Source organism: Mus musculus, chromosome 14 (genome assembly GCF_000001635.26).
Source record: "Mus musculus strain C57BL/6J chromosome 14, GRCm38.p6 C57BL/6J".
In the NCBI taxonomy this organism is placed as follows: domain Eukaryota; kingdom Metazoa; phylum Chordata; class Mammalia; order Rodentia; family Muridae; genus Mus; species Mus musculus.
Genome location: NC_000080.6, coordinates 60,800,002 through 60,821,484, shown reverse-complemented (window position 1 = coordinate 60,821,484; position 21,483 = coordinate 60,800,002). Strand labels below are relative to the sequence as shown.

Below are 21,483 nucleotides of genomic sequence, written 5' to 3'. Positions count from 1 at the left end.
AGTTCCACTTACTATCACTCCTAGTGACCCTCTAGGAAAATTTTTGCTTCCTGTCCCCATAACTCTAGGTTCTGCTGGCTTAGAAGTTTTGGCTCCAGAGAGGGGAGTGCTCCTACCAGGAGCTACAACAAACATTTCATTGAACTGGAAGCTCAGACTTCCCCCTGGTCATTTTGGGCTTCTAATGCCCTTAAACCAACAGGCTAAAAAAGGAATAACAGTGTTAGGAGGGGTGATAGATCCAGATTACCATGGGGAAATTGGATTACCTCTTCACAATGGTGGTAAGCAAGATTATGTCTGGAGTGCAGGAGATCCCTTAGGGCGTCTCTTAGTACTACCATGTCCTGTGATTAAAGTCAATGGGAAACTACAACAGCCTAATCCAAGCAGGATGACAAAGGACGCAGACCCATCAGGAATGAAGGTATGGGTCAATCCTCCAGGAAAAGAGCCAAGACCTGCTGAGGTGCTGGCTGAAGGTGAAGGAAATACAGAATGGGTAGTAGAGGAAGGTAGTTATAAATACCAATTAAGGCCACGTAACCAGTTGCAGAAACGAGGATTATAAAGTAATATGAATGCCCATTGTAAATTTACTAATGCGTTTGCGATTGTACGAGGGATAGTTATATCATGTTAGGCGTATTTACAACCTTGTTATTGTTTCATGTGAACATGAGATATTATTTGTGTCAAGTTGACAAGGGGTGGATTGTAGTGGCTATTCCTGGTTGTCAACTTGACAATATTTGGAATGAACTACAATTCGGAATTGGAAGGCTCACCAGTGACCCTTATCTGGAGGCTTGGAGATCCTTATCTGGATCTTGGTTTGAAGATCTTGAGCCATAGTGGCTATGGATTCCAGAAGATTGAATCTCCGAGTTAAGGAACACACCTTTAATCTGGGCTATGCCTTTCATCTGGGATTAAAGGTGTGGTGGAACACACCTTTAATCTGGGCTACACCTTTTGCTGGAGACAATATAAGGACATTGGAAGAAGGGAGTCTAGCTCGAGCTCTTGCTCCTTCGCCTGCTTGCTGCGTGAGACTGAGTAACTGCTAGATCCTTGGACTTCCATTCACAGCTGCGACTGAACAATTGTTGGGAATTGGGCTGCCGACTGTAAGTCATCAATAAATTCCTTTACTATTTAGAGACTATTCATAAGTTCTGTGACTCTAGAGAACCCTGACTAATACACCCCTTTAGCTCCTTGAGTACTTTCTCTAGCTCCTCCACTGGGGGCCCTGTGATCTATCCAATAGCTGACTGTGAGCATCCACTTCTGTGTTTGCCAGGCCCCAGCATAGCCTCACAAGAGACAGCTTTATCAGGGTCCTTTCAGCAAAATCTTGCTGGTGTATGCAATGGTGTTGGACTGATTTTTTAAACTATGAGCCCCATCGTTGCATGGCTTGGATTCTGGAGCCATGACTGGGTCGGTGAGGGAATGAAGAAAGGACAGACACACAGACACAGAAAAAATGGGATTGGATGCTATGAGCTCCGTGGTGGTAAGGCCACAGCACTTTGAAACCCCAGTGTGTTTACTATATACAGGTGAACGGGGGGGGGGGGGTTGTTTCACACAGCTGAACAAGGAGTTGGGGTTATGACATCCAGACAAACAAGGAGGCAGGATTACTGTACACAGTTGAATGAGGAGACAGGTTTAGCTAATCTCAGTAGGAGCAGCATCTGTAGGGGAGCACTGTTCAGGCCATAAATACCTTAGGGGAGAAGGCTATGGTGGGATTTTCTGCACACACTGCTGCCATCCCTTTGACTAGCACCTGGGGAAGGCTTTGCCACTTTCACAGGGCTGAGGCACAAGTTCGTGACATGGCCTTGCTAAACTGTGCACAGTCACTCAGAATTCCACTTATTTCCTACATGTAAGGACTATTTTTTGTTATTATTGTCTTTCTTTTCTCCTTATCCCATAAGCAACGGAGGATAATGACCAGTGAAGTAGGTATTATAAGAGACAGGGGGATGGAGAGCTGGCTCAGTGGTTAAGAGCGCTAACTGCTCTTCCAGAGATCCTGAGTTCAAATCCCAGCAACCACATGGTGGCTCACAATCATCTATAATGGGATCTGATTCCCTCTTCTGGTTTGTCTGAAGACAGCTACAATGTACTCATATACATTAAATAAATAAATAAATAAATAAATAAATAAATAAATATTTTTTAAAAGATAGACAGGAAGTGGGAAAGAAATGAGAACCAGCCTGTCTAGGGTACAGACAGAACTATGCTAAGAGAAGGTGAGTTGCCCTGGATGCTGAAGAAGAGAGAAGGCTGTGACCATGGAGGGACAGAAACTCACTATTTAAAGACACAACTTGGGGCTGGAGAGATGGTTCAGCAGTTAAGAGCACCGACTGCTCTTCTTCAGGTCCTGAGTTCAAGACCCAGCAACCACATGGTGGCTCACAACCATCTGTAATGGGATCTGATGCCCTCTTCTCGTGTGTCTGAAGACAGCAACGATGTACTCACATACATGAAATAAATAAATAAATCTTTACAAAAATAAATAAATAAATAAATAAAGCCACAACTTCAGAGCAGCCTTGAGATCTCAGGCGTTCAGGACCAACAAGGGGGTGTTGCTGCAGCTGTGGGGGAAGGTCCCTGAAGAGGACACGGCCAGCTGTCACCATCTGACCAAGGGCAGATCCCAGGACTTTCAGAGGAAGGGGTGGAGGGAGACAGCACAGACACAGCTACCACCACCTAGACAGGGACGCCACGCGACTCGGAAGGATCCACGGCAAAAAGGAAGGGAAGCTCCAGGCTTCTGACAGACACTCAAAGGACCCAGAAGCCACCACTCCCTCAAACAGCAGCAGCAATGGGAACAAATGGACAGCAGCAGGACTCAGTAGCATCCAGGTCACACAGCAAACTGCTCCCTCAAAACTGGAATGACAGGCAGGAAGCCACAACTCCCTCATCGTGTACAGTACCCTACACGTGCATGAGTTTACATCCAGGATCCCTACAATCCCCAAATTTTAAGGTCGAGGAAAATCTCTCCTGCCAATCGTTAGTAGAAGAAAAGACACCATTCTGGAATATTGCCAGAACATTCTGTTCTTCCTACAGCCTGCCCTCAAAAGAAACTACTTAACCAAAACCTAACTGAAAGTCCAGGGAGTTGAGGGTTGGAACTGATGTAGAAATACCCAAACCAAGCATCATCGGCCTCCAGACCCACCCCAGCAAGGAGGGAGGGGCTGAGAACACTGTGGAGGTCACCCCAAGGGCACCAGCCATCAAGCTCAGCTGCTGTTACTCAATGCCCTCGCCAGGGCCCGAAGCAACGGAGTGCCCAGTCTAGGGCAGGAACTTGCTGAGATGTGGCTGAATATTCTTTTCCTCTCTACTGACTCAATGCTGCTTATGGTTTGTGTAGTACAGAGACAGAGTGCTATGACCTATTTGTAGCATGAGGCATGCTTGGGGTTCATCAGAGTTGCAGATAAGCAGGAGGCACCACTGCCGGGGAGGGGGGCGCTTGGTGACTGTTTGTCTCAGATCTGAGAGCAGAAGAGTTACAGACAGTTCACCATGTGACAGAGTCCCCATCAGAAAAGGGGCAGTCTGAAACCCCAAGTTATTCATCAGATGCGGCATTCTCTCTCTCTCTCTCCATCCCTCTCCCTCCCTCTCTGTCTCTCTTTCTCTATGCTCCCTGTCCCTGTCCCCAGATCAGATGCAAGCTCTCAGCTGCTGCCCCAGCACCATGCCCACCTGCCTGCAGCAATGCTCCCCACCATGATGATCACGGGCTAACCCCCTGAAACTATAAACAAGCCCACAATTAAATGCCAAGTCCCTGAGAATAGTCCAATCCCCCTTAGACCGCTGCTGGGTGATGGAATTGGCTCACAGTGGAGAACCTGCTCCCACTTCTGCCTTGAAAGGAGACATCAATTCCCCTACCACTGAGTCTCCCTGAGCAAGCTGCTGAGAGCCTGAGTTAAACATCACGGTATTAAAATGTCTCAGCACAGTTGGGCAATATGGTACCCTCCTAACAATGACTACAAAAACATAAAACTGTTTGAATCAACAGATTCCCTGAATTTATAAGAAAGGCAAAAAATACTTATAGGTCATGACATAGGAAGCTATTAAATCCTTATTTTGAAGATTGGCAATTGAAAAAAGAAGAAGAAAAAGAACTGCTTCCCACACAGACCATCAAAGAAGAAGCCATGTGCACTGCAGGGGAAGCAGCCGCTCCCAGGCGTCAAGTACCAGCAGGCCGCATGCTTTCCAGACAAGAGGCCCTGCCCCTCCCCAGGATGCAGGCACCAGTGGACAAACCCTGCTTAGATTCACTCTTAGGGAGACGAGTGGAAGGGGGGCGTCAGCCAACGCACGTCCTCGGCTGTGACATGACTCTCTGCAGCAGCAACTGTGAGATCCCTGCCCCAAGTGCCCTAGTATTTAACACTAGGTAAAACTAAGTTGTTGTTAAAATGATAGGATGCTGAACATGCACACACTCGGGAGACATTGCTATAGACAAGGTGTTAGACAGCAGATTAACATTAGGGAATGTACTGGCTAGTTTTGTGTCAACTTGACACAGCTGGAGTTAACATAGAGAAAGGAGCTTCAGTTGAGGAAATGCCTCTATGAGATCCAACTGTAAGGCATTTTCTCAATTAGTGATCCAGGGGGGGATGTCCCCTTGTGGGTGGGACCATCTCTGGGCTGGTAGTCTTGGTTCTATAAGAGAGCAGGCTGAGCAAGCCAGGGGAAGCAGGCCAGTAAAGAACATCCCTCCATGGCCTCTGCATCAGCTCCTGCTTCCTGACCTGCTTGAGTTCCAGTCCTGACTTCCTTGGTGATGAACAGCAGTATGGAAGTGTAAGCTGAATAAACCCTTTCTACCACAACTTGCTTCTTGGTCATGATGTTTGTGCAGGAATAGAAACCCTGACTGAGACAGGGAATGATGTTAAAGTTGCATAAGATGTCCATGTCTTCAGAGGTATAAGCATGTAGGATAGAAACAATCCAAGGCTGACTTGCAAGTATCTAGCTAATGCAGTGGGAAAGAATGGATGGATGGATGGATGGATGGAAGGAAGGACAAAACAGCAAACAGAAATTAAATGAGAACAGAGGAAACAAACCCAGATAACTTGACACTCACTGTTCCCAAGAGCAGAATGGTGGGCAGCTACTTACATTATTCTTTTGTATTTATTTTGAATTTTGAAATATAATTTCATAATAAAGTTTCATTTTAAAAAATTTTAAACTACCAAGGTTACTATGTCTCCACCAACAAACATAAGATTTCAGACACTAAATAGATGTCTTCCTGTGACAGTCCAATGTTTTCTGAGTAATTTTATAGTAATTTAACGCCAGGGCCAAAAAGGGGGAGTGGGTGGGTAGGGGAGTGGGGGGGGGTGGGTATGGGAGACTTTTGGTATAGCATTGGAAATGTAAATGAGCTAAATACCTAATTAAAAAAAAAAGAAAAAAAACTCAAAAAAAAAAGAAATAAGTGTAAAGCACAGTTGTTTTACTATGTGACTGCTTTTGAGATTTTTGAGGCTTAGTAGGAAGTAAATAATAGGAAACTGTCCTTCCTGAAGACATCCTGATGGCAGGCACCAACCAGCACACACCCAGGGCACCAAGGCTTGTTGCTGGCAGGAAAAGACACGTGTCTACCCAAGCATGAAGATCGGAACCCAACCTCTGGCTGGGCAAATTAAACAACTCTAGAAAATGGCCCCTGAGGGTCAGGGCAGGGATAGGGCCAATAGTTCTTAATGAACATCTTTGTTCTAATGTTTTAAACCATGCAAATGTACTGCCTATTCAACAATAAATTTTCATTTCAAACAAAACTATTTCAGGTATTTTTCTCATCTCTTCATGTAGTGCGTATATCTTTTGCATACTTGAAGGACTCAATTCTCTGAAGAACCTAACTGAAAAAGCAGATAGCAGCTGCTCCCTGAGATGAAGCCACGGTCCTTCATTCCACTGCGGTCTTCCCCACATCACTCCTGGGCAAGCCTAACACACGCTAAGTCTCCACTACTTCTGAAGAGGTTGTTTTTCTTCTTTAGGAGCATCTGAAGTACTTAACACAAAGCAAAACAGCCCCATGTGAAGTGGAAACTTAAGGGTCCTTTAGAGAGTCAGCTGTGTTGGATGGTGTTTTGCTGGGGCAAACACGTGAAGGAGTGTTTTCCTGAAGTGGATACAGGTGAACAAGCTAAGGCAGACAGGCTCATGAAGGAACACTTCACTGAAGCAGATGCAGATGAAAGGAAGGCCACAGCTCTGCCATCAGGGAGAGACACGTCTCAGGGAAGGCAGGTGTGTGATGGCGGTACCCAAGCAGCTGTACAGCTAACGTACAAAGTGCTCAGTTCACATAGCCCCCATCTTCCTCTCATAGGGGCCTTTCTGAAGAAGCTTACCTCTCTGCACGAATCACACCGCTGTAGTAGGGAGGGTCCCAAGGCATTAGTTTCTGAAAGGAAATGGTTCACTGTCAGCAAAGATATTGATTATCTTTTTTCATCAGAAACTTGGCCAGATAATAAAATATAAGCCAGTTTTTTTAAACATATATTTTAAAATATTTTTTTAACCATGGTAAGGCACAATTTGACTTTTCTGTAGCCAACGCATAGAGATACAAATAAGGCATAACCCTAGAATTTGGGGCCAAGGTAAATGACATTCTAAAGTGTAACCAACAAAAGTCAACATTAATGGGTTAAATCAGCCAGAATAAAAGTTTTCTTAAAGCACAACCCATATATAAGTTCACAAAATATACTGCAGGTAGTAAAATGAGATGAACAAGAAGGTTAGGGTATGGCCCCTAAACTAAAGCAACCATTTAAAATGTAACTGAGGCAGAGGCAACGCCAATCAAGAGCAGGACATGGCTGCTGAGACTTACAATCAATCCCAGCCCTTTGGAGGCTGGGGCAGGACCCCAAGTTCAAAGCCCTGTGCTAAAAGGCCAAATCATGTCTAATAATAATAAAAATAATAATAATTACTGTCTGACAGCCAGGGAAGGAAGCTGAAAGCAAGCCTGAGCACCTGCATGGATGGTTTTCCCAATCAGAGGTCAAATTACTTAGACTGTACATGATGGCCACTCACTGAGTACCTGCTGATAAGTCAACAGCACAGCCCACACAGGCACAACACCTGGCTCTGGGTTAGGGCTCAGCACGCCAGCTGTCCTGTGTCCCTCACCTTCCTGAGTTTCAGGTTAGCACCCCGAGGAAGCAGGTCCGCCTACCCACACGGCACCATGGCACTTTGGGCACAGCACATGTAGCCATGTAAGAGAGCAGACTCATGGTCTTTCTCAGCATGAGCACCTGAAAGGCAGGGATGGTTTCCCAGAACCTCCATCTGCCAGCTCAGTACCCAGTTTCCAGCTCCTCTAGCTGTCGATTATTCACCACCTGTGGATGGCAGAGTAGGGCTCCTACCACAAACATGAGCAGACGGCAGCCTTAGTACATGGTCTAGGAGGGCAAAGTGAATTCAGAAGGGAGCAGTTAAGTTAGCGCATGGTGGGGATGGGAGGATAGCTCAGTCAATAAAGTTCTTGCTGTGAAATAATGAGGATCTGAGTTTAATCCCCAAAACACAGGTAAAACACTGAGTGTGGCAGTTTATATTTGTAATCCAGCACCAGGAAAGAAAAGACAGGAAAATGCCCAAGGCTCAATGGCTGAACGGCCATTTTGGCTGAACCATTGAGCTCTGTTCCAATAAGAGATCCTAGCTCAAAAAATAAGATGAGCAGCTGATAAGAACAGACTTATGAAGCTGACCGCTGGCTTCCATACGTATGCACATGCACCCTTCCACACAACTCACCCTAAACCACAACCCATCTTTTATGCAACACCAAAAAGAACATACAAAATTTATTGTATGCCTAAGGCACAAACATCAACGTGACGAGAACAGAGACTACAGGAGAAGACGAGGACTTCACCAACGTTTGCGGGACTACCTGTATCCAGTCCAACGAACTCTTGGTAGGAAAGGCAGTGTACATCACCTTTGACTGAATTGCTTTCTACAACATATTGTTAATTGTTTGGTCCACTCGACTGGATTCTGATCTCTTCCCTGGTATCCTGTATGGATGTGCCCACCCCAGGTCAGGTATAGCGAGGCCCCTGATTGGCATGCTGCTTTAACCCTATGCAGTCCAGCAATGTATACTCTACTTCTTAGTGGGTAGGTCTGGGAAACTGGCATGGTTTCCAAACCTACAAGGCTCCTTTCTGTACATCCCCCCCATGCCTATAGCTCTGAAAAGTTTTATCAAATTAAGAATCATCAACAATAACACCTATGAAAGAATGGTGTAGACAACCCCAGAAAGCCTGTAGTACCTTAGAGCCACGTGGAGACAAAGAACCGAATGTCTGCAACCCCATCACTTCAGAACATCCCAAGTGCCTGGGCAACAGTCTAGCCCCAAAGACACTTGGTCTATACTATCAGATCATATGACCTTATGACTGAAAACAACACATATAAGTACTGGTATATTAACTCTCCAACCTGTGTCATAACTTAGTTCACACTGCTCTTGGTCAGCTGTCTCTTCCACAAAATATCACCCTGACCTATACTATACTGATAACATCTTGCTGACAGGACCAACTGAACAACAGGGAGCAGCCACTTTGACTTCTCTGCAATGCATCTGCACACCGGGGATGGGAGCTAAGTCCTACCAAAACTCAAGGGCCTCCCACCTAGTAAAATTTTTAGGAGCCCAGGGGTATGGGACATGCAGAGATATTCCTTTCAAGGTAAAAGATCAATTATTGCACCTGACCCCTCTTATCACCAAGAAAGAAGCCCAAAGCTTAGTGGGCCTATTTGGATTCTGGAGACAACACATTCTTCACTTGGGTGTGTTACTCTGGCCAATACACCAAGTGACTCAAAAATCCTGCTAGCTTTGAGTGGGACCTGGAGAAGGCTCTTAGACAGACCCAAGCCATCATACAGGCTGCTCTATGGACCGTATGATCCAGCAGGTACTGGGGGCATAAACACAAGGTTAACATTGAAGTTCAAACTGCTACCTGCTAGATCAAGCCTCCACTAAATGGGAAGTTGACTTTCCATAGAATAGAAGCAGTGTTTCATAAATACACTTTCTGTAAATATATATTTGTACATATGCACACACCAGCCAATTGATAAAAATGCTGGGTTTCCAGGCAGGCAGACCTATGTATCAAATACTTCAATACCAAGTTCACTAAGACCAAGCATTAAAAGGACTACACAGGCTTTCAGGAAATCGAAAGGAAGTCCAAGAATCAACAATATGAACCCAAGTATGTAACAGTGGCATGACTATTATGGAGTAATGAAATGCTTTCAGACTGGATTTGAGACCACACCACAGGAACTCATGTCTGTTATATTGTAAACCTAACTAGAAGCCATGGCTACAAAAGTCACGGGCCCTACGGCTAAACCTACTATGGTTACTTAGCTAAGTAGAAACAACATCAAACTGCCTTCCACACAGTATGTCTATACCCACAGACCAGTTCTGCTCAGCCTCTGTTGGAAGCTTCTGCTTCCAACGGCTGACTATTACTGCAGGAACTCATAACTGGTTGAAGTGCTGAGAGTGAGTGACTGATGAATGTTCGGCCCATACAGGTCATCTGCATCACCCCCTCTGAGGCGTGTGACCTTGGAAGAGGGCGACTTGGAAAGAATGTAAGAGCTGGAGTGGTGGGAAGGCATGTGGTAAAATGCTATCTTCTGGACATAGGGGTTGTTGCACCCATAAACTCAGCAAGAGTGGCTTCCTACACCAGACCTGCCTATCAATATTCCTTCATAGTGATAAGGGGAAACTGAGGCTAAAAAGGTCCTACCTCTTCCTAAAGAGCTACAGATAATTAATGGCTGCTGAGGCTGGGGAGATCATATTCCACTGGTAAGTTGTCCTTGCTCAAGTAAATAAACAACCCACCACCCAAGGTTATATAGGCATCCATGTCAAATGAAGTGACACACACACTCACAAAAGACATGAGGGGGACTGGATGGGAAAAGGAAGGGGTTTCCTGGGAAGGAATAAGAGGCCAATGGGAGGGAAATACGATCAAATTATTCTATTCACATGTATGAAACTGTAAAGAACAAATCTAAAGTTACACAAAGAAAGTTCTAGAATAAAGAGATAGGGCTTTCAGTTGAAATTGTGTTTATATTATTTGAAAATTTCCAACGTATTTACTTACAGAATTTTGAGGATTTAGTTTTGTTTTCATTCCTTGCATCATCTTGAAATCTTTTCTAGTTCTGCAAAACAAGTCTACCGTTACTTATTAAGAAAAAAATTAAAAAAAAAAAAAAAAAAAAAAGAAAAAAAAAGAAAAAAATTTAGTATCTGCAATAAGAATAAACTTTATAAGCTTTCCAACAGTCATGGTAAAATTGGGTATGTCTTTCACTATAGAAGTAAACTGTGACTAATCCAACTTTTCCTGAAGTGTTGTATGGAGCTACATAGGCCATCAGGTCTTGATGAGCTCTACTGCATGCACAATGTAGGTGAATGCCTTGAAGCACTAAGGGGTGGGGAAACAAGCACGTGGAGATTCACCAGCAGACTCTAAGTCAGCAAGCACCAGCTCCTCGCTAGAAAAATGTCATATGGAGCTCACTCACAGCTGGTACTCACTGCTTCCCCTATGGAAAAAGTGAGCAGTAGGAATTATCATTTGGAATTTACATACATGTATGTATACATGCATACATGCATACAACTAGAAGATACATTTGCTGAAAATGAGATCTATACATAAGCAGAGAACTCTTCAGGCAAAAGTGGGAAAACGAAGAAACTTCTTCATCACAGTCCCTCCCCACTGGAACAGAGACAGGGGTTCACTGACATTGTAAGACTTTTCAAAGTGCCAAATATGAACCAAATTAGAAAGGACTCCAAAGCACAAGTTTAAAATCCAAAACAGATATGACTGGAGAGATGGCCCAGTGGTTAAGAGTTCTTATGGCTTCCAGAGGACCTAGGTTCAGTTCCCAGTACCAAATAGTTGCTCACAACTTTCTGTAACTCCAGTCCCAGGAAATCTGATGCCCACTTCAAACCTTCACAGACACCAGGCATGCACACACTTCATATACACATATGCAGACAAACAAGTCAACACATACAATAAACCTTTAAAAAATTTCAAAACAGAAATCTGACCCAACATGCTCCTATGGCTAAAAAATAAGTCAGCTTTGTGAGGCAGACAAGAGACCACAGGCCTGAATGTCCAAACCACAGCACACCTTCTCCAAACCATAGCGCACCATAGCGCACCTCTTCTAAACCATAGCGCACCTCTTGCCGGAACCCAGGCTATAAAAGGGCAAGGTGGCCACGCCTCCTCTGAGTGCTGGGAGAGAGATCACTGAAGGCAAAAACCGGAGGGAAGGGCAGAGACAGCAGCAAGGTACCGAGGAGACCACCACCAGGTATGGGGGTAGGAAGCGGAATGCAGTGTGCTATTATAAACACCAAGGCAGAGAATCCTTACAAGAATTCCAAATCCAGAAATCCACTGCATCCAAGTTCTCTGTATTTACCCCCAAGAGACATGCTGTATTGTGAGTTTGGTATCATTAGTGACATGGTCTCAAAATAAATGGTCTCAACAACATGTTGGGCAGGGAAGGTGGTGGTGCACACCTTTAATCCCAGCACTCAGGAGGCAGAGGCAGGGGATCTCTGTGAGTTCAAGGTCAGCCTGGTCTATAGATCGAGCTGCAGATAGCCAGAACTGCAGAAAAAGCCTGTCTCAAAAACAAAAACAAAAACAAAAACAAACAAACAAAAGAGCATTTTGGAAAGGTGTTGCTGAAGAAAGTGGGTTGCTGAAGAGAACTGGCTAAGTTCCAAGATGAGCACCTCAGGGGGACTGCTGCCCTCAACATCTTCTTGGGGAAGCATCTCTTGCCAACAGCTCTGACTCACATTTAAACTGACATTCTCAGTAAATTAAGTCTTAATTGGTAAAACAAACCTCTTTTTAAAAAATTTTAACTGTAGAAATTGAGGAGACATCTTAGATGGTGCACACATGTAGAGAGGACCCTAGGTGCATGACATGCCAGACAGGCATTTAAGAAGAGGCGATAAGGGATCCCTGGAGCCAGCTGGCTAGCTGGACTACCTGAATTGACAAGCCCTGGGTTCAAGTGTCTCAATGTATAGGGTAGAGACTGATAGAGGGCGCTCCCCACTGACGCAAGCGTCCACCTGCACACATGGTCAGATGGGAATACATGCAAACATAGACACGAACATAAAAACATACACTGCACACATAAGCTGGTTGTACAACTGAAATATTAAATAGAATTCAGACTAACCTTTCAGAGAGCTTTTCAGATAGCTTCTCAAGGAACTGCATGACAGTCTCTAGAGATGAAATCCAAAAGAAAACGCCTTCAATTACGTGAAATAACATGGACATATATGTTAAAACTGCAATGTGAGGGTTTTCACACATGTACTCTCCCCTAAAGTGATCATTTTCAAGGTAGGCAGAGTTATCTCTATATGACTGGAAAATGACCATTTATTTCTAGACACTGATTATCTCCTGGGAAAAACAAATTAAATTTACAGAGTACTATACTAGTCTAAAGCCTTAGACTACAATCAATGTTAAGAGCATGGACGGAAGGCAAAAGGAAAACAACCTGAAAGGATATCACAAAGCCCATTTGCCCCCACTCAAGGACCCCATTTGTCTCCATTTTGAGGACCAGGCCTGATTTAAAAAGAGACCATAAGGCACTAGCTTCAGGAATAGACCGTAAGTCCCAGAAACTAGATCATAAGAACAGCTCTAGGAAGAGACCATAAAATCCAGAACAAGCAGAAAACCCCTTCCCGAAGAACAGCCTGGGGATAACCACAGAGATGGGGAAATAGCTTATCTCAGAATGGGCCATCTGTGCTGGGCAGCCCTATGTTATCACATGGTTGAACATTTGTGACATAGAAATACAGACCACCGACCACACATGATTTAACATCCATGACACAGGAATGTAGTCCACTCCACTGAGTACCTGTGACCCCCCCTGCCCCCCGAGCACTCACTAATGAAATCCTTCTAGAGAGTTTCCCCAGTTCCCTCTAAGAAGGCCTATGTGCCTTTATCTGGAGTCGCCATTTCAAAGAATGGTTGACCTCCGTATGCTGGTTGCTTCTACAGAATAAACACTCTTTTGCATACTATCTGAATGGGCAGGGAGGAGTCCTTACCACTGCTGGTGCTGTAAACTGGTGTGACTCTAGACATCAGCAGTGGAGGGACCTCAAAACCTAAGAGAACCACCAGTAGGCCCAGCACACCTGTCTTGTGTGCTATCCAGCATAGTCAGTGAGCGTTCCACAGCAATTATAGCCAAATTACAGGAACCGTCTAGATGCCAATCAATAGATGAAATAATAAAGAAATAAGAGAGAAAGAAATACAGACAGACAGACAGACAGACAGAGAAAACTCAGGCATAAAGAATTAACTTATGTCATCTTCAGGAAACTGGATGGAACTGGAGATAAGTCATTTAAAATTTTAACTTCTTCTTTGAGAATTTAACACATATAAACAATGTATTTTGATCAGAGCCAACTCCACTCCCCACTCTGACTTCTCCTAGGTACCCCCAGCCCCAAGAATGTCCTCAAATCGTGTTATTAAGCAAAGTAACTGTAGACATACATGAACACAGAAAGGAGGATTATCTGAAAAGAGTTAGGGAGCTCACAGTAAGGGGGAGGGGCACAGGAGAGGGTAACAGGAAATGAAGAGGGTCAAAGTTCATGACATTTAAACAAAACAAGCCTCTGAAACTATCACCTTAAATAATATACACCGATAAAGACATAAATGATATCAGCAAGGTTTAGAAAAATGGTTCTCCAAAAAGCCAAGTTTCCCTGGGTCACTGCTCTTCATTTACAGACAGCTGTAAATAACCTACCCAGGATCTACATCAAGCATAACTAAACAAGGTCTTCCGATCGGCCTCCAGTGCTCATTGCAGTTCTTCCACCACAGTCAGCAGCAGTGGGGACCCATGAGGTCAAACAGCAGAGCCCCTCGGTTCCCATGGAAGTAACCCATGCTGCCTTCTGCCCTCAGAGCCCGAGCAATGCTTTTATGTGTGTTCCAGTCAGCCACAAACACAGCCTTTATATTTTCCAGATGATCCTCTCTACGGGTTTAATTTCCTGCCCTCTCTTTAAGCTATCTCCTTTCTGACTCAAACGAGAGGCTACACAGAGAGTGGGGCTGACCTACACCGCAACCAGCTCCCTGCCCTGTCATCTTCACGGTCTCACACTCACTCTCCCGGGTGCCAAGTTAACCGCGTCAGACTCTGAAAAGGAGACAAGAGCCTGCATCCGAAGCTCAAAGCTCTCCCACATCTCAGCTACCACAGACAACAGTTCCAAATAAACTTCCCCATATGCGTTTGATTTCCACACCGTCATGTTTTACTCAGTCACCCATATTTTTTCCTGGTGATATGTGAAGAGTCTGGAAACAGTATATTAAAAAGACTGATGGAGGAGATGACATAGTTAGTAAAGTGCTTGCCATGTGGGTATGAGGACCTGAGTCCCAGCCTCCACATCACACAGGAAACACACACACACACACACACACACACACACACACACAGAGAGAGAGAGAGAGAGAAAGAGAGAGAGAGAGAGAGAGAGAGAGAGAGAGAGAGAGAGAGAGAGATGCAGCAGCACTCGCCTACAACCCCAGCACTGGGAATTGAAGGCATGAGGTTCCTTGGGGATTGCAGGCCCGACAGTCCAGCCCAACTGGGTCTAGGTTCAAGGAAAAGACCACGTCTCAAAAAATAAAGTGGAGAACAACTGAGGAAAACACCAAGCATCTACCTCAGGCCTCCACATACATGTGTGTGTGTGTGTATGTGTGTGTGTGTGTGTGTGTGTTCACAAATATACACCATTGAATGTGAGACTCCCTAAAAATAAACCCGATGCCCGCTCACTACGTGGCTGTCTCTGACTCACCACCAATTGGATGGCCACTGTAAGCGCAGTCCCTCTCCTGCCCTGCTCTGTGAAAGCCCACCATTTCTTCAATGTCATCACTGTCCTGAAACTCACAAGCCATCTAATCAGTTGACAAACAGCCACCTGCTAAATTAATACTGTTGTCTCTACTAATCATTTGGCTGTAAACTTTAATCCTCAAGGACACAGGTCACATCTCCTGTGACTGTGTACAGCAGTTTCTCCCAAAATGTCACCATACCAACCACTTGGCAGGCAGGCACCTGCTTGCCACAGATAGGTTCTGATTTTAGCTGCTGTGAGTCCCATGAACTCTAATAAGCCCAGCAGGGCCAACGGCCAGTCCCCAGTCCTCTCCTCACTGCCCTGCCACTGGATTCAAGTCAGGGTGTCCCTCTGCTCTCCTTAGAAGAACAAACTCCACTTCCTTTTCTTAGCCACTGTTCTACCACTCCTCAGAGCACTCCTGGTTCTTCCTTGCAGCCTGACCTCAAAGCTGCCCCGAGCCAGTTCCTTCTGTTCCTCCTGCACATACCCCTTAGTGACCTCATGCAGTCCCATGCCTTTGAGTAAATATTTCAACTTTACATTTGTATCTCAGAGCCCTCAGCCCACGGCCATGTGTCTACAGTGATCTCTTTCAAGACAACAGCATCTTTATTTTCTCTTGAAGCAAACCAGGCTCCTGGTACCCACTGCAGTGACTTGCTATCTTTCTAGCTACTCAGAGTGAAGCCCTCCCTTCAAAACACGTGCAAAACTTCCATGCATCTGGAAGCCAGTGCCCACAGACCAATTGTACTGGCATCCTGGTCAAGATGCCATGGTTTCTCCTCATGAGTGCCACACAATAGCTTCCCTCCTCACCTTGTGCTGTGGCAGTCTAGTGTTCCTGCCAGGACCACTGTCATCACAGTCCAAGTCAGATCAGGGTCCCTCTCTGCCCAGACCCTGCAAAGCCCTCATCTCCCCCTGGACAGGTCTTCCCTCCTGCAGCCCTTCAACATAGCTCTCTCTTCATTAAGCACCCACTCTGGCTTTTCCTCTGATGTGTCTGGCACATTTCTCCCTTGAGACCTGGGCACACGGTTGCACGTTTTCCCCCAAGAGACTGCAGATTCATTCTGACAAATTGCCAGGCCCGGCCTGAAGCATGCCACATCCTGCACGCACCATCGCGTTTCAACACGAGCCTCCCTGGCAAAGGCGGCATTACAGCACACTGAACACTACATCCCATCCCTACTCCATCTCTCTACAGCAACACCAAGTGCACGAAGGAGCCATTCTCTTCTCCCTGCCACACTGACTGGTTTCCAGAGCCCAGCTGAGTACCTGATCGAGTAGCAGCTCAGAAAGGCTTTCTGGCTCCAGCTATGAGAACCGAGGAGCTGCAGAGGTGTGTGTTGACTCCTGCTGTGTCATGTGTTAGCACCACGCCTAACCTTCATGACCAATCCCTACCTCACGGGGCCGGTAAGGGGTTAAATAACATAACCCAGCTGCACTCCGTAACCTTCTAATAATAATATTTTATGTAGTACAAAAGCAAAAATACTGTATCTTAACCTCACTGATATTAACAGTAATTTGAATGATAGTTGTAGCATACTCCTGCAATGTGGAACTAGGTCGGTGGAGGCAGGACGATCAAGAGTTCAAGGCCATCCTCAACAACTTGAAATACACAGGTCTCAAAAGCAGAAAACAAAAATTATATAGATATACATTCATATCTCTCTGTATATAAAATACATAATTCATGTAATATCAATTTAGGAATTAAGTTATACGAACCCAACTTTAAGAGCTGGCCTGAGACGGAGCTTGGTGACAGAGAAGATGCCTAGCATGTGGGAGGCCCTGGATTCCATACTGAGCATAAAAACAAATAAAAACAAAAAAAGTAGGTGCTTTAAAGATCCAAGGACAAAGCTGAAGGAGAGCAGAAAGCCTGCGGCAATTTTAGAAGTTTGTAATGGAAGAGCTTGGTTTGCAGCTCAGAGAATCTGAGCATGGGAATCCAGGCAGGAAGCAGGGTGGGTGGTTTGAATGGAAATGGCCCCATAGGCTCATAGAGAGTGGCACTATTAGGAGGTGTGGCTTTGTTGGACAAAGTGTGTCACTAGGGGGCAGGATTTGAAGTCTCAGAAGCTTGAGACAGGCCTAGTGGCCTAGTCTCTTCCTGCTGCCAGCAAATGAAGACATAGGACTCTCAGCTACCTCTCCAGCACTATGTCTGACTACAGGCTGCCATACTTCCCACTATGATGATAATGGACCAAACCTCTGACCTGTAAGCCAGCTCCAAGTAAATGTTTTCTTTTAAAAGAGCTGCCCAGGTCATGGTGACTCTTTGCAGCCCTAGGTAAGACACAGGTCATGGGAAGGCTGGGTAGGGAAGAGTGAGAAAGATGTACAGGAACTTTGAGAAACAAAGGAGCATACTGGGAAAAGAGGGAATACACAAGGAAGCAACAAAGACAGAAGGAATGCTGGGAACTCCACAAGGGAGTGCCATCCAGTGTGTCCTCCTTCCACAGTAGCACACACGAGTGCTCTGCAGAAACCGTGCTGTCTACTCCTCCCTCTCCATCAGCATCTCCACGGTACAGCTAGAATCTGAGCAACTCTACCATCCTGCTGATGATTCACTGCCTCAATGGTCGAACGCTAAAATACCTCTGAACAGCTCGCATGCATTCATTTCCATTACTAGCTGTGCATGGCAGCTCAGATATCCTGAGCTCAGCACGAGGCCAGTTTACCCAATCGCACCTCCCTCGCCCACCTAGCATGAACCTTCCCTGGCAGGGCTGTGCTTGGCAATGGCCTCACCACCGTGGGCTTAGCAAACACATCGTCCTTCACCCTCTCGCTCTATTTCCAACCTGATGACACTGGGCTGGGTTAGAATGAAATTCATTTAAAATTAATAACAAGTGGAAACCTAGAGTTGACTTACTCTCAGCACACGCACACAACATAGGTCAAATTATTTGCTCTAATCAAAGATGACTTCTATATCAATAGATATCAAAAAGTACCAATAAATGGTTCTCTGAATAGATTTTAAAACAAAAACAAAAACAAAATCAACCAGTGTCAGCCATGACAGCTCGGGAAGCTCAGGCAAGAAGACTGTGAGTTCAAGGACAGGCCGGGCTGGATGGCAAAGGTCTTTTGCTTTTAAATTCATTTACAGATATTTAAATCAGAAGCTCTGGGCTGGGAGCAGAGTTCCCTGGGGTGGCTCTCCAGTGCTGTCAATCTCTTGACCCTCCCACTAGAACGTCTGCTTCCTCAAAGTCCCATTGGTTCGCAGAGGTTGGGTAAATGGGCTCACCTGGAGTCTGAGCTATGGTTCCTTGGAGGGCCCTGTGGGAAAATGTAGAATAACCTACTAATTTTGCCAGAAGGTCTCTGCTGCTTAGCAATTCCTCTAAACATTTCAACTGATCGGCATTGGGATAAAGGAAAATTTTATAAGCAGCCTCCCGAACCTGTAGTTAAAAGGGGGAAAGAAGAGAAAGTCAAAGGTCTAAACGTCATGGTCTAAAAGCACACGCAGCAACCCCCAGGGCCAGTGCTCCTCACGCTGCCCACAGCTGGCCATGGCTTCCAAAGCGAAACAACAGGCCACATCAGGTCTACAGTGCTTCTATAGGACACAACGGCACATGCTGAGAAGACAATTTGCCAGTGCTCTGTCTCTGTGCCAGAAAGCACCTACTCCTGGCGACACAATGACTTAAGAATTAAAAGTGACTACACTTGCTACTGACTGTACTCCAAAAATTAATTCCACATGAATTTTAACTATTTTCCACATTCAAAGCATTTGTGGAATTAACTATGTCAGAAATTAAAAATTCAGATCTTAGTAACGCAACAAGGTCTTTAAGGCCACACTATCACGTGCCGTGATAGTGCATTATATCTATGATAGCATAGTAAGACATATCCGTCAGTATTCAGATGGGAGCAGAGCAAAGCAACGGAAGACTCCTACCAAGTCATCGGAGGCTTCTGCATGCAGGCCGTCAATGATTAAGTGGCTTCCGTCACGGGCAAAGTGGTGCTGAATGTGCTCTGGTAAGAGACTCTTCCGGATCTTGTTGGGAAAGTTGGTTCTCATGAGGAAAGCATTGCTCAAGTCCAAGATCTTAACATTGAGGTCCACTGCTCTTCTGCGCTGCACGTGGGAGAGAAGGTATTTAAAGCAATGTAAACTAGCAGTTCACAGACAGACAATCCACAGCCGTAGGAAAACAACACCTGAACCGTTGATACAGAACACTTGCGTGTAATCCTCTGTCCCCAAAAACCTTCATTAAGTTAAGTCAACACGTCGGCTGGTTACACCTGTTCCGTGGCACTTTAAAAAATTAAGTATTTGAAGGGGAGATTAGAAAGATGTTGAATTTAAAAGACTAGGCTAACAGACAGAGGGGGAAGGGAAATGAGAAACACAGATCTGCACAGAACAATGTGAGCATCCAACGGGTTCAGCTCAGAGGCTCTGGTTCACCTGCAACAAAGCCCTTAAAGGCAGAATCAAGCAGGACAGGGAGCACGGGGCACAGGGCATGCACTCACTATGACAGGAGAACCACTGGCTTAAAAATGGACAAGGAGGGGGTAGGCAGAGGCCTGAGGGGCAGAGCTGCACTGTCTACTCAGGTGTGTGGTACACAGAACCAGTTCCTCAGTCAAGTGTGATGAGGCTTGTACTGGCACAGTCATGTAAGTTTTTTAGCTTGCAGTCACACTCCAGAACACAATCTCTGGGGAGAAGTAGTTCCTGAAGTCCATGGTCAAAGGAGCTACCTCAAAAATAAAATAAAATAAAATAAAATAAAGACAGTCCATGCAACCCAGGCTGGCTACGTAGCTGAGGATGACTTTAGACTTCTGGTCTACCTGCCTCTACCTCTCCCTGACCACGGCGCCATTGAACCATCATCCCTATTTATGCAGTGCTGAGGCTTGAACCCAGGGCCCCATGCATGCCAGGCAAGCACTCTGCCCACTGGGCCTTAATCCCAGCATACACCACAAATATTTTAGGACAAAATATAAACTGTATCCATGTAATCTCTGAGGCCAATCAGAAAGTGCCCAGGTACGATCTTTCGGTTATCTATCAGGAAGAAACAAGCCAGGCTTCATACAGGGCTTATGATGGGCTTCAGGTGAGTCATGTGACCCGCCTTTAAAAAATTATTAAGCACTGAAGCCTAAGAAGAAGGAAGACCAAAATGTGATCAGTGCTTTTTAGAAGGGTGAACAAAGTACTCACAGGAAGAAATATGGAGACAAAGTGTGGAGCAGAGACTGAAGGAAAGGCCATCCAGAGACTGCCCAACTTGGGGATCCATCCCATATACAGTCACCAAACCCAGAAGCTATTGTGGATGCTGGGGAGGGCTTGCTGATAAAAACCTGATATAGCTGATTCCTGAGAGGCTCTGCCAGAGCCTGACAAATACAGAGGAGGAAGCTCACAGCCAACCACTGGACTGAGCTCTGGGGTACCTGATGGAGGAGACAGAGAAGGGACTGAAGGAGCTGAGGGGGGTTGCAACCCCATGGAGGAAGCAGCAGTGTCAACAGGCCAGACTGGACTGGACCACCAAACAAAGTGTATTACTTAGAGTGACCGATGGCACTGGCCACATATGTGGCAGAAGATGGCCTTGCTGGACATCAGTGGGAGAAGAGGCCCTCAGGCCTGAGGGTGTTCAATGCCCCAGTGTAGGGGACTGCCAGGGCAGGAGGATGGAAGTGGGAAGGTGGGGGAGCACCCTCACAGAGGCAGGGGGAGGGGGTATGGGATAGGGGAGTTCTGAAGGGGAGACCTAGAAAAGGGAAAACATTTGAAATGTAAATAAAGAAAATATCCAAGAAAAAAATTATTAAGCAACACTTTTTTTTTCAGACAAATATATAAGATGTAAATGTGTACTTAACGAGAAGCTGAGAAGGACTGGGGTGGTGTAGCTCAGCTGAGTACTTGGCTACCATGCACAAAACCCTGAACTTGGCCTTCGGCACTGTACAAACTGGATGTGTGCAATCCAGCACTTAGGCAATGGAAGCAGGCTTGACCTCAGCAATGTAAAGAGTCCATGCCATCCTGGGCTACATGAGACCCTGTCTCAAAAAGTAAAATGTGCTAAAATAAACCAGGTATGGTGATACACACATATAAGCCCAGCACTGGGGAATGCGGAGGGAGGTATTTCAACGTTCAAAGTCAGCCTGGAAGTTAAACGCCTGCCTGGGTATATAGCAAGACTTCAGTATCGAAA

General features: G+C 45.5%; 1 protein-coding gene across 3 annotated transcripts in view; it reads right to left on the bottom strand.

Moving 5' to 3' along the window:
• The window catches only part of Mipep (mitochondrial intermediate peptidase), a 120,920-nt gene that overhangs the window by 83,997 nt on the left and 15,440 nt on the right, over positions 1-21,483 (bottom strand). For all 3 annotated transcript variants that reach the window (NR_040642.1, XM_006519508.3, NM_027436.3), the window contains exons 6-10: positions 19,182-19,364; positions 18,516-18,672; positions 12,469-12,517; positions 10,326-10,386; positions 6,480-6,532 (exon numbers count right to left, since the gene is read on the bottom strand). Coding sequence is in view for 2 of the 3 variants with exons in the window: in XM_006519508.3 (XP_006519571.1) it covers positions 6,480-6,532; positions 10,326-10,386; positions 12,469-12,517; positions 18,516-18,672; positions 19,182-19,364 (503 nt within the window). In the remaining variant the exon portion in view is untranslated. The remainder of the gene's footprint in view (positions 1-6,479; positions 6,533-10,325; positions 10,387-12,468; positions 12,518-18,515; positions 18,673-19,181; positions 19,365-21,483) is intronic.